The 14,578-nt window shown below is 40.2% G+C and overlaps 1 protein-coding gene across 1 annotated transcript in view; it reads left to right on the plus strand.

Moving 5' to 3' along the window:
• The window catches only part of LOC143291205 (X-ray repair cross-complementing protein 5-like), a 42,865-nt gene that overhangs the window by 22,194 nt on the left and 6,093 nt on the right, over positions 1-14,578 (plus strand). The window contains exons 12-17 of the mRNA XM_076600951.1: positions 1,060-1,168; positions 5,234-5,294; positions 6,488-6,563; positions 8,413-8,609; positions 9,169-9,262; positions 13,043-13,115. Coding sequence (XP_076457066.1) covers positions 1,060-1,168; positions 5,234-5,294; positions 6,488-6,563; positions 8,413-8,609; positions 9,169-9,262; positions 13,043-13,115 — 610 coding nt within the window. The remainder of the gene's footprint in view (positions 1-1,059; positions 1,169-5,233; positions 5,295-6,487; positions 6,564-8,412; positions 8,610-9,168; positions 9,263-13,042; positions 13,116-14,578) is intronic.

Here is a 14,578-nt window from a genome sequence, read left to right on the forward strand (position 1 = left end):
CCACAGTTTTATATTTACCTTTCGTATGCCTCTTTCGGCCACACACACCTTAACTGATCACTTCCTTACAATTTTCCTATCATCTTGGGCAGCAATTACCCCCAGTTTGTTTCGAGGCATGCATTTTAAATGTGTTCAATGACTGTATTAAATTTGCCAGGGTTTTTGAGGTTCTAGTGTTATGTGTGCCTTCTGAACATGCATGGCAAGTGATTACATCTGTTTGGGTTTATCATTGCTCTAGTGTGAGTTGTAGAAATTGAAGCCTTTCTGTCATCCATCCTCTCCCTTACTCTTTCTCTGCTTCCATCGCATTTTACTGTATACCCCCCTTCAAAGGGGCTGTGGCCAATATAAATAAACAATCTCCATCCCTCTTCTCCCTCCCTCCCTCTCTTCTTCTTTTTCTTCTTCTCATCCCACAACTCTGTGAAGGTATCTTAGCTCTTTGAGTTCTGCAGTCATTTTCCCTTGTTACCTCTGATGAGGTGGTTTCTTCTTCTTCTCCTTGGACTGGAAACAACAGTCACTGGGGATCTGCACAGAAGAAGTGTTCACCAAAGTTTTCCTGGTCTGTCAGTTGTCACCCACACAGATCATCTGTACACACACAGAATACAGAATACTTTATATTATTATGTCAGTAAGAGAAATTCATGTGTAAATGGGAATCAGTCATTCAACATGTATGCACAAAAGACACAAAACATAAATGCTTAAGTAAATGTTCATACAGTAATTGCAGTCATGTGCATGGAATAGTCACAGTAGATGTGTGTGATTCAGTACGTGGGTTGGAGTTGTACAGATGGATGCCAAAGATTTAACTGTAAATGTGAATGTGGTGCTATAGATAAGAAGTCACCCCTTTCAGAAATTGAGGAAAAAGTGTTGTCTTGTGTGTGTATGAGTCTGAGAAACAAAATTGAGCACTTATTCAGCACGCACAGACACACACACACACACACACACACACACACACACACACACACACAACTCTACTTCCCACCCCACACGTACATGCACACAGTCTGTTTTAAAGTTGTGTGTTGTACTCAGTGCTTGTACTGGATTGAGCTGCCATTTGCTGAAGACCTCCGTACCTACACCTTTGGGTCGCTGCCCACAAAAGACAACATCGCCTTCAACAAAAAGTACGCCCCTTCCGGTAAGCACCTTGAACACCCTTCCTCCTCAGTTGGGTCTTCTGTTTTTTCCATTCTTTTTAACTTTGCTTTTAATGCAAGCCAGAAGATTTTTTTTTCAATAGTGACATACATGAACAAATACCTAAAAAAACAGAAAAAAATATTTTGAAACAAATAAACAATATGATTTTGAAACAAATAAACAATATGATGACTTGTATAATTATAATATTAATGTGTTACAGATTGCCATATGATGAATTCATTTTTCACCCACATGCGCACACACACATGCATCTGCGCATGTGCACACATATACATACGCACAGACACACGCACACACACAGCATTCTGGATTGGAATTTAAAACCAGACTTTTTACATTGTCAGCTCACTTTGAAGGAATGAAGAGTGGGAAAGGGAGAGTGGGGGGAGGTGTTTTGAGACAGAGTGGTCATGAATGATTATGTAATTTGTAATATTTTTCTTTCATGTAAAGCGCCCTGAGCTCTCAGAGAGAAAGGGCGCTATATAAATGTACATTATTATTATTATTGTACAAGTCTTAAAAACCACAAGTCATTTCATTGTATGTCATTGTCACTGTTGATGAATTGTCTGATGTCTGATTGATTGATTGATTGATAGAGTCCTCATGTCAGTGCAAGAACCTGTGGTGGAGGCTCATTCCTCTTTGCTGCTCCCCATGTCTGGAACAACCTTCCTCATCATATCTGTTCATCTGACTTGTCTCTGCCTTCCACTCTTCACTGAAAACTCATTTTTTTCAAAACTTGTCCATAAGCATTCTCATTCTCTTACAACTTCTCTCACTCTGGATGATGGGTCCACATTGAGGCCCTACTGTTTACAACTGTTTTAGACGAAGGAGCCCGATTGGGGCTTACGAAAGTTTTGAATTTTTGGAGTGGCACCTAATTTGTAAAATGATGTTATAAACTAAGAATATCTGAACTGACCTTTCCACTCTCCACTGCAACCAATAAATGTGGAGTGTGTTGCTGTGCTAGCAAACAGCAGAGTTATTTTCTAGGTGATTGGTTCACCTAGGAAGCGAGAGAATCTGAGCATTCTGGTTCAAATCACGGCTCAGCCACCGATATTTTCTCCCCCTCCACTAGACCTTCAGTGGTGGTCTGAATGCTAGTCATTCGGATGAGATGATAAACTGAGGTCCTGTGTGCAGCTTGCACTTAGCGCATGTAATTGAACCCACAGCAACAAAAGGGTTGTTCCTGGCAAAATTCTGTAGAAAAACAAATAAAAGTGCAAAAAACACAAAAAAATTGGTGGCGATCTCAGTGTAGCGATGCGCTCTCCCTGGGGAGTGCAGCCCGAATTTCAGACAGAAAAATCAAATACAAATACGCATGAACAGTGCGTGTCAACAATGGCGTCTGACCCAGTTTCTTGTAAGTCACAAGGCAGACAACAGAAGGGGCTGTATCAGGGATATTTAATCTTTTTCAAAGTCTCAGTGCTTTCCTGCATTTGTTTATGAGTTAGTGTGCAAATTTCAAACAAAGAACATGGATACTTTCATCATCTCATTGGATGACGCATAGGAAGGGAAGAAGTTTTATATTCTGTCCCCAACTAATTCGTTATGTTACTGAATAGTTTGGAAGTTTTTGGTTCATAGATTCTAACATTGTTTTTTGGCAATTTTATTTCTTACCCATACAAATGGGTGAAAGTCAGGGGAGCTAACTGGCATTACTGAGTGAATTAAATTCTGCCCCTTTGTATCTTCAGTGAAAAATCTGGGTGTGACGTTTGATTCAAAACTTTCAATGAAGAAACATGTAAACAATCTCTGCAAGGCTGCATACTTTCAAATTTGAAAGATCAGTTCCATCCGACATCTCCTTACTACTCAAGAAACACAAACTTTGGTGTGCTGTCTTGTCCAGACTTGATTATTGTAACTCACTCCTCATTGGTTGTCCTAAATACTTGATACAAAAACTCCAGAAAGTTCAAAATGCAGCAGCAATCTTTAGAATCAAAAAGACTGACAATATCGCTCATCTTCTGCATTCTCTTCACTGGTTACCAATTTCTGCCCGCATTCAGTACAAAGTTGCAATTCTCACTTTTAACTCCATTTTGAGTGCTGCTCCTCAGTGTCTGAGAGAATTGATTCAAACCTACTCACCACCATGACAACTCAGATCATCTTCCGATTCAGAGCAGCTACTTGCTCCCTGTGTTAAAACCGATCCTTCGGGATTCTTCCTTTACTCATTCAGCTCCATATGTCTGGAACAGTTTACCTCACGAGCTTCGCCACTCTCCCTCATTTCAATCTTTTAAAACTGGTCTGAAAACACATCTGTTTGAAAATGCCTATCCATAGACCTTCCATACCTTTTCAGTTATAAACCATGCAAACTCTCTCTCGTTCGGTGTGTGTGTGTGTAATTATATAATGTGATACACATAGTTTCTGAATCTCTTATATTATTGTGAGCTAAATCTTTTTTTTTTCTTCTTCCTTTTGTGAGTTATTGTGTGTATGTATGTGTGTGTGTGTGTTTAATGTTTATTGTGAAGCGCTTTGAGCTCTCTTTAATGGAGGAGAGCGCTCAACAAATGTCCATTATTATTGTTATCATTGCCCCATACCTGCCAGTTTACTTTATATTCTAGTTATGTATGAGGTATGAGAGATGAGCTGGGGGGAGGGGTAGAGAAAATCGGAATGAGTGGTTCTTTCATGTTAAAGCACCATGGGCTTTTAGGGAGGAAGGGTGCTTTACAAATGCAGTTTTATCAGTATATAAATTGATATAAGTATACATATGGGCCAACAGCAAAGTGAGAGCTGTATTATCAATGGTTTCTCCAGTCAATGGGAAATCATTCACAGCTTAGTCTTTTGTGAAGGACTATGACTCTCAAACTAGGAGGCAAAATTGCACTGGCTGTTAGTGCTGCAGCCTTGTGGGCTAGTTGGCCTTTGGGAACCATCCCAACGCCGACTGTCCTAAAACCCTCTTGGCCAAGAGAGTGGGGATGTAACTTGGGCAAGACACTGTCCACTATAATCAAATTCTAGCCCAAATAGTCGGAACAGCAGTTACCTCCTCTGCTGTTGTGATGGTCATAGTCGGACACGACTGACTATTATATATATAGTTATTGATTGATGTTTTCCCCAGAGGAGCGTTGTTTCTTCCATGACAAACATCCTGAGTTATCAGGGATCAGTCATCAAGGGCACTATTCACATTCACATTATTACTGTTAATAGCAGTATTGTCATTATTATTATTGTTATTATTATTGATGTTTTCCCTAGAGGAGCATTGGTTTTTTCATGTAAATCGCCTTTAGCTCTTACTCTTAGGGAGAAAAGGCGCTATACAAAAGCACATAATCATCATTGTTGTCATTGAATATTATCATTATTGACCGATGTTTTCCCCTGAGGAGCATTGGTTCTTTCATTTAAAGTGTCTTGAGTTCTTAGGGAGAAAGGACGCTATACCACTGTCCTAAAAAAAGGTGGATAGCGCATACCTTCTTTGATTGAGCCCTTTTGCTAACTGAAACCAGCAGAAGTGTTCAGTCAGCCATTTTGCCACTCCTGTCAGTACAGTGCAAAGCGGTAACTTCATATATGTAGCAAGAGCTAAACTGGCTACAATGACTGCTTCACGGCAAGCTTTTACTTGCTTGCGGCACTAGTAAAGCTGACCATCCTATGTGTGCCTCCACAGCCTGTTTGTGCTGCGTGTCACTGCTCTGTTTTCCTGTAATAACTTTGGTTAATAAATCATTGGCAGATATCAATCAAGATGCAACATTTGGTATGTCGTGGGGGCAAGCATAACACAATTTCATCTAAGATAGATGGTTACATTTCACAAACTACCACCAGTTAGATGATGACTTCTCAGCAGACTGACAGCCAGAAACGAGTGTCAGTATGGCATCCAGTTGGCTTCAGCTTTCCTGGCCAATGAGCTATCCATCTAATTTTAGGACAGTGACCCTGTACAAATGCACATTATGATTATTATTATTCTGTGATTATTATTGACTGATGTTTTCCTCAGAGGAGCAGCTGACAGCAGTCGACAACCTGATCACATCCATGGACCTGTCTACAGCGGCCGAGTAAGATGCTTAGTTTCAGTTTCTCAAGGAGTTGCCACTGTGTTTAGACAAATCATATACGTTACACCACATCTACTTGGCAGTGACATACAATGCCTGACACACCAGTTGAGCACTGAGCGCATGTCTGTATATCTGTGTACCTGTCAGAGTGGATTTCTTCCACAGAATTTTGCCAGATGTTAAAACTTATGTTGCCACAGGTTCTTTGTCAGTGGGACATGGGACTCTTGGTTTATCACCTCATTTGATTCCAATGACCAGACACTCTGATTTTCCAGTCAAACATGAGAGAGAAGGTGAAACTGAGATTGGAACCCAGACCCTCACTTACACTGTATCAGCAGTTTAGAGTCATAACCATTCTGCTTCCTTCCTCGCTGACTTGTAAGATGAAGAAATGAAAAATCCACTTTAATATATGTGTATGTGTGCACACACTTAAAAGTCTGACTGGATAACACAGGAAATGAATGATGAGGCAGCTGTCAGTTGGCTGTACCCAGGTAGGCAGTCTGTTGTGTAAATGACTGTTTGTAAAGCACTTACAGCTTGGTCTCTGACCAAAGATTGGTACGATGTAAATATCAATAATAATAATAATGACATGAATTTGATGTTCTGTTTCCAGACCACTAGTGGCACTTCCCCCAAAGCATGTATTGTATCATATCAGTTCTTGTCGCAACAGATTTTTCTGTCAGAGTTCATCGCCACAGTCTGACACCATGCTTTTGTGGCGGGGGGGGGGGGGGGGGGGTTTGTCTATCAGTGTTTTTGTTTTTAGCATCAGAGTATATGCAGGATTGATACTTCCCTCAGAGCATGTATTAGTTTTTGTCGCAACAGATTTCTGTGTGTGTCAAAGTTTGTTCCCACAGTGTAGCACCACACTTTTTTTTTTTTTTTTTTTTTTTTTGTTCTCTTTGTTAGTGGGTTTTTTTTGTTTGTTTCTTAAATTTCCCAGGGCAACAACCCTTTTGTTGCCTTGGGTTCTTTTTACATGCGCAGAGTGCATGCTGCACACAGGACCTGAGTTTTATCCTCTCATCCACCAAAAGGGGTGTCAGGCAAAAAAGGGACCAGGAATAAAAGAGGAAGAGAGAAAACACACACACACACACACACACACACACACACACACAAACAAAACAAAAAAACCCACTGGAGATTGAAATGTTTTATTCTGGCAGGGATGAGGACGGGGAGAAGTGCGAGGCTTTCAAACCCAAACTGATGTTCAACCCCTACTTCCAGCGAGTTTACCAGGTAACAAAACTGGTCGTCAGTGACGGTTCTTGGTGTGAACTTGGTTTTAGTGTTTGAAGGATCAAATTATTTTCCTAAATTTAAAAAGAAAACAAAGTCTCAATTTACATTAGTCCATGGTTTAGTTTTCAATCATATGTTGTTTGAATGGTAAATTCTTTTCCTTATTGAAAAAGATATATATTGGCAGGATTTCTTCGTTTATGATACTTCAGGATTTATTTTTTATCATGATTTTGGAATGGTAATTTTCCCTAAACAGAAAAGTAAATCGTCAGGATTTCTTAAATTTATTTTGGTCCAGGACTTGGGTTTTAGTTTATGGTGTTTGAATGGTGAATTCTTTTCCTGATTAAAAATAAAATTGTCAGCATTTATTGATTTATGATAAACCAGGGTTTTTGCTTTTGATCATGATGTTGGAATCATAATTTTTCCTAAACAGGAAAAAAAAATCTTTAGGATTTCTTAGATTAACTTTGGTCCGGGATTTGGGTTTTAGTCATATGATGTTTGAATGGGTACATTCTTTTCTTATGTGAAGCTAAAAAAATCATTAGGATTTCTTAATTTGGATTGGTCTAGGATTTCGTTTTTAGTCATGCTATTTGAATTACAAATTATTTTCCAATTAAGCAAAACCAAACCAAACAAATCATCAAGAGTTCTTAGTTTACGTTGATTCAGAATTATATTTTTAATCATGTTTGAACAATAGCTTCTTTTCCTTATTGAAAAAAGAGAAAAACTCATCAGGATTTCTTGATTTACATTGGCCCTGGATTTTGTTTTTAATCATGTGTTTGAATGGTAAATTCTTTTCCTAATTAAAAAAAATCATCAGGATTTCTAAATTTACGTTTGTCCAGGATTTACTGTTTTTTCTGTTTTCACACACTCCACAGTTGACTGTGGCGCAATAGCCGAGTGGTTAAAGTGTTGGACTTTCAATCTCAGGGTACTGGGTTCGAATCTCGGTAATGGCGCCTGGTGGGTAAAGGGTGGAGATTTTTCCGATCTCCCAGGTCAACATATGTGCAGATCTGCGAGTGCCTGAACCCCATTTGTGTGTATACACAAGCAGAAGATGAAAAAATCAAATACGCACATTAAAGATCCTGTAATCCATGTCAGTGTTCGTAAAAGCCCACTTGTGTACATACGAGTGAGCGTGGGAGTTGCAGCTCACGAATGAAGGAGAAGAAGAAAGCTGCCACTCTTTCCCTGTCTCTGGACCTTACTCTTGGAATGACCTCCCACTTTGACTTCATCGGACCTCAACATTCAGCTCTTAAACCTGCCTCTTTTTAAAAAATAGCTCTTCCCCTTCTCTCTTTCTCTCTCTCCAGTCTGCAGTGTCTGGAGGCGTTCTGTTTACATTGAAGTCTTGCCCTTCATTCCTCTTGAGTCAGAGTTAAGCATGCATGCTAGAGAACGACTGGTGTACAAGTGCTTTGACTCTTTCACTGCCATAGGTGACTTCACTTGACTTCAAGGGGTGATGGTAAACGGACTGTATTTTACATTAGAACCAAGCTTGAAAACTGCAGCCCACTTTCCCACGCTGCTGGAATTGACTGACCCCCTTTGAACAAGTCCAGTGTGTTGTTTGACACAAACCAAATGGTGTAAATGAGTGGGTTGAGTGTTAAAATATTTGATGCTGGGGAGTGTTTTTCACACAAAAACTTAATGGAAAAAGAGTTGGTTTACCTCTGCACAAGATTTAGCACCATGTACCTGCATTGTTATATTATCATGGTATTTTAATTTCATAACCATCAAACTTTTGCGTAGTAGGAGCGGTAACGAACTCAAACAGCTGCTGGTGCTCATGGTTTGTTCACAGTGTCTTCAGCACAGGGCCCTGCACCCTGAGGACCCTATACCAGAGTTGTCCCCCCTGATCGCCCGCAGCCTGCAGCGCCCCCAGGCGGTGGAGGCCACGTGCCAGGTGGCGGCAGAGAAACTGGGCAAAGCGTTCAAGCTGGAGAGAGTGACCAAACGCAAGGAGGAGAAGACGGGAGAGGCCATGTTCAAGGAGAAGTGAGTGGGGACGACAGTGAAATGAAAGACTAATTAAATCAAATCAAACGTATTTTATTGATCCACATGGAAAATAACTTGACAACTGCTGAGTCTATAAAGATTGGAAAGGGAGAAAGTTTATCAAAACTGCAGGTTGCAGAAACAGGGATCACTTTTTGATTAGTAAGACCACCGTTTCAGACCACATGGATGTCTTCAGAGACACCTCTTATTTTTCCTTTCACTCCTACTGGAGTATGGAGGACTACTGTAAAACAATGATTTCATGCCCAGAACAAACATTTCCAAATGCATGACAGCGGCACATAGAAGTTGAGAAAACACACACACACACACACACGCACATGTACACACACACACACACGTACACACACACACACACACACACTCACACACACACACACACACACACACACACACACACACACGTATACAAAGCGCAAGTTCAAGAAGCATGTCAGTCTAGAAGATGGCAAGCACAATGGAAAAGATGAGTTTTGAGAGATGTTTGTTTTGGCTTTTCGTTTTTTTTAATGAACATGACACTGAATTGCAGCGGTGCGGAACAAGTGACTGAAGCCAAGCGACCCAAGGTGGATGATGACCTTGCTGGGGGCATTGAGGGCATGACCAAGGCCAAGGTCACAGAGGTGAGTCCTTTGTTTTTTAATGGAAGGAAATGATCAGGATGTTAGTCATTTGAATGAGATGATCAGCTGAGGTCCGTATGCAGTATGTACTTTGTACAAGTTACAAAAAAAAACAGCAAAAAAAAAGGGTTGTAGAAAAATCCACTCTGACAGTTGAACAAATACACTTACATGCGAGAAAAAAAAACAAAAAACGAGGGGGGCACTAAAAGCACAAAAATAAGAAAGAGTCCTGGTGTTCCATGACCTGCATGCAACTGAGGCAAAAATTAATTTAAAAAAAAAAAGGAGGGGGTGTGGGGTGCAGAACTTTAGTGATGCTCTCTCCCTGGTGGGAGCAGCTTGAATTTCACACAGAGAAATCTCTTGTGACAAAAGAGTAATACAATGCAATGCAATACAATACAACACAATACAATACAATACAACACAATACAACACAATACAATACAATGCAACACAATACAATACAACACAACACAATACAATACAATACAGTACAATACAATACAACACAACACATGTTTTTGCCTTCTTTCTGCTTGAAATTTTATTTGTTTTTCCTATTGAAGTGGATTTTTCTACAGAACTTTGCCAGGGACAACCTTTTTGTTGCCGTGGGTTCTTTTACATGGGTTTAGTGCATGCTGCACGTGGGACCTCAGTTTATCATCTCGTCTTAATGACAAGCGTCCAGACCACCACTTAAGGTCTAGTGGTGGGGGAGAAAATACTGGCGACTGGCTATACTTTTAAGTTTATAATTTTAGTGTTTAAATGCACGTTTTACGCATCTGTTTTTACATTATACAGTGCAATTCAGCATGTTTCACATGGAAAGGCGTAAATTATTATTTTTGTTGTTGTTATTATTATCATGACGAACTGTGTGTGTGTGTATTTGTCAGGTGGGGACAGTGACACCCATTGAAGTTATTATTATTATCATGACGAACTGTGTGTGTGTGTATGTGTCAGGTGGGGACAGTGACACCCATTGAAGTTATTATTATTATCATGACGAACTGTGTGTGTGTGTATGTGTCAGGTGGGGACAGTGACACCCATTGAAGTTATTATTATTATCATGACGAACTCTGTGTGTATGTGTATGTGTCAGGTGGGGACAGTGACGCCCATTGAAGTTATTATTATTATCATGACGAACTCTGTGTGTGTGTATGTGTCAGGTGGGGACAGTGACGCCCATTGAAGTTATTATTATTATCATGAGGAACTGTGTGTGTGTGTGTATGTGTCGGGTGGGGACAGTGACACCCATTGAAGTTATTATTATTATCATGACAAACTGTGTGTGTGTGTGTATGTGTCAGGTGGGGACAGTGACGCCCATTGAAGTTATTATTATTATCATGACGAACTGTGTGTGTGTGTGTATGTGTCAGGTGGGGACAGTGACGCCCATTGAAGTTATTATTATCATGACGAACTCTGTGTGTGTGTGTGTGTGTGTGTGTGTCAGATGGGGACAGTGACACCCATTGAAGTTATTATTATTATCATGACGAACTGTGTGTGTGTGTATGTGTCAGGTGGGGACAGTGACACCCATTGAAGTTATTATTATTATCATGACAAACTCTGTGTGTGTGTGTCAGGTGGGGACAGTGACACCCATTGAAGTTATTATTATTATCATGACAAACTGTGTGTGTGTGTGTGTGTCAGGTGGGGACAGTGACACCCATTGAAGTTATTATTATTATCATGACGAACTGTGTGTGTGTGTGTATGTGTCAGGTGGGGACAGTGACACCCATTGAAGTTATTATTATTATCATGACAAACTCTGTGTGTGTGTATGTGTCAGGTGGGGACAGTGACACCCATTGAAGTTATTATTATTATCATGATGAACTGTGTGTGTGTGTGTGTGTCAGGTGGGGACAGTGACACCCATTGAAGTTATTATTATTATCATGACAAAATGTGTGTGTGTATGTGTCAGGTTGGGACAGTGACACCCATTGAAGTTATTATTATTATCATGATGAACTGTGTGTGTATGTGTCAGGTGGGGACAGTGACGCCCATTGAAGTTATTATTATTATCATGACAAACTCTGCGTGTGTGTATGTGTCAGGTGGGGACAGTGACACCCATTGAAGTTATTATTATTATCATGACGAACTGTGTGTGTGTGTATGTGTCAGGTGGGGACAGTGACACCCATTGAAGTTATTATTATTATCATGACGAACTGTGTGTGTGTGTGTATGTGTCAGGTGGGGACAGTGACCCCCATTGAAGTTATTATTATTATCATGACGAACTGTGTGTGTGTGTATGTGTCAGGTGGGGACAGTGACGCCCATTGAAGTTATTATTATTATCATGACGAACTCTGTGTGTGTGTATGTGTCAGGTGGGGACAGTGACACCCATTGAAGTTATTATTATTATCATGACGAACTCTGTGTGTGTGTATGTGTCAGGTGGGGACAGTGACGCCCATTGAAGTTATTGTTATTATCATGACGAACTGTGTGTGTGTATGTGTCAGGTGGGGACAGTGACGCCCATTGAAGTTATTATTATTATCATGACGAACTCTGTGTGTATGTGTCAGGTGGGGACAGTGACACCCATTGAAGTTATTATTATTATCATGACGAACTCTGTGTGTGTGTGTGTGTCAGGTGGGGACAGTGACGCCCATTGAAGTTATTATTATTATCATGACAAACTCTGTGTGTGTGTGTCAGGTGGGGACAGTGACGCCCATTGAAGTTATTATTATTATCATGACGAACTCTGTGTGTGTGTATGTGTCAGGTGGGGACAGTGACACCCATTGAAGTTATTATTATTATCATGACGAACTCTGTGTGTGTGTATATGTCAGGTGGGGACAGTGACTTCCATTGAAGTTATTATTATTATCATGATGAACTCTGTGTGTGTGTGTGTGTCAGGTGGGGACAGTGACGCCCATTGAAGTTATTATTATTATCATGACGAACTCTGTGTGTGTGTGTATGTGTCAGGTGGGGACAGTGACACCCATTGAAGTTATTATTATTATCATGACGAACTCTGTGTGTGTGTGTGTGTGTGTCAGGTGGGGACAGTGACACCCATTGAAGTTATTATTATTATCATGACAAACTCTGTGTGTGTGTATATGTCAGGTGGGGACAGTGACGCCCATTGAAGTTATTTTTATTATCATGACGAACTCTGTGTGTGTGTGTGTCAGGTGGGGACAGTGACACCCATTGAAGTTATTATTATTATCATGACGAACTCTGTGTGTGTGTCAGGTGGGGACAGTGACACCCATTGAAGTTATTATTATTATCATGACGAACTGTGTGTGTGTGTATGTGTCAGGTGGGGACAGTGACACCCATTGAAGTTATTATTATTATCATGACGAACTGTGTGTGTGTGTATGTGTCAGGTGGGGACAGTGACACCCATTGAAGTTATTATTATTATCATGACGAACTCTGTGTGTGTGTATGTGTCAGGTGGGGACAGTGACGCCCATTGAAGTTATTATTATTATCATGACGAACTCTGTGTGTGTGTGTGTGTCAGGTGGGGACAGTGACACCCATTGAAGTTATTATTATTATCATGACGAACTGTGTGTGTGTGTGTATGTGTCAGGTGGGGACAGTGACACCCATTGAAGTTATTATTATTATCATGACGAACTCTGTGTGTGTGTGTATGTGTCAGGTGGGGACAGTGACACCCATTGAAATTATTATTATCATGACGAACTCTGTGTGTGTGTGTGTATGTGTCAGGTGGGGACAGTGACACCCATTGAAGATTTCCAGGACCTCATATCCAGAAAGGACCAGGATCTGTTTGAGGAAGGTACTTAGCCTCCAGTCTCTCTCTCTCTCTCTCTCTCTCTCTACATATATATATATATATATGTGTGTGTGTGTGTGTGATCATGAGAGCTGGCATGCTGCAGTGTCTGCAGTATTGTTTTGGTTTGATTTTTTTTTTCCCCCAGCCATGTGCATTATTTGAGTGGCATTACTCCCACACTCAGTTTGAGTGCCTTGCACACGGCTGATGTATCCATGTACACTTCTTCATGATAATGATGACCATCATGATCATGATGATCATAATAATAATAATTACGATGATGATAGTATAACAGATTAATAGTGCTTACAAAGCATTTAATCTTGCTTGTTGAAAAAAACAAAACAAAGTGCTATGCAGACTTACTTTCACACACATGACCACAAACACCATATTTTTTTTTTTTTTTTTAACTCAAGAAATCAAATGTTATACATACTTATTTGCATGTGTGCCTGAAACATCTGACAAGGATGAATTAAAGTAATAAGGAAAAGAGCAAAGCACTATACACATGCTGATCATGTGCACACATGCTGAAGAGCAGCTGACAAAGATGAATCAGAGTGGGGGGAATGAGACCAGAGAAAAAACAAACCAAGCTTGTACAAACACTTGAAGGACATTATTTCAGAAAGTGGTGAGTTTTGGGGGCTGACATGAAGCACCTGAACCTGGCTTTTCCCAGAGAGAAGGGGGATGGGGAGCTGGTTGAAGCAGTGAAAAAGTGTGACAGAGCTGACTCTTCAGCACATGGACTGGAGTGACTCGCAGTGTGTGACTGCAAGAGAGTTTGACGTTTGTATGTGCACCTTGTCAAATGTATATGCCGACCTTTATTTATTTATTTATTTTATTTTATTTTTTTTAAACAAGGGGATCCACCTTGTGTCTGACATGGTGCACCACCTTGTTGGCCAGAAATTACGAGATAACCTTTGTTGTCTGTAAAGGCACAGAAATGTATCTTTTGGCTGGAGTACATGCAGCATTGAACATATAAAGCAGACTAACTTTCAGAACATGAACATCTGTGAAAATGTGCAGTACAGTAACTAAAGTGATAAAACTGATGTTGACTTAGTGAGAAAAATGTCATTGACACAAGAATGTAAGCTAAACATGTGAGCAGCTCAATCATTCAAAGACATTTATCAAGATGATTATGCATTACAATAGCTTTATGAATAAAATTAGTTAGTGTAGACCACATAAGAAAATGTGTCCAAAAACACATTGAATGAATAATGAAGAAATAAGTAAATGAATAGATAAATAAAATGAAAAACACAGAAACAACAAATTGTAAATAATAAGTAAATTACCCAGTCAACGCACTTAACCCCCCCCCCCCCCCCCAGCACTCCCCTCCACACACACACACTCACACACACACACAGAGACACACACACACGCACACACACACACACACACACACCCACACACACTCACACACACAC

The sequence above is a fragment of the Babylonia areolata genome, chromosome 16, assembly GCF_041734735.1.
Source record: "Babylonia areolata isolate BAREFJ2019XMU chromosome 16, ASM4173473v1, whole genome shotgun sequence".
Classification (NCBI taxonomy): domain Eukaryota; kingdom Metazoa; phylum Mollusca; class Gastropoda; order Neogastropoda; family Buccinidae; genus Babylonia; species Babylonia areolata.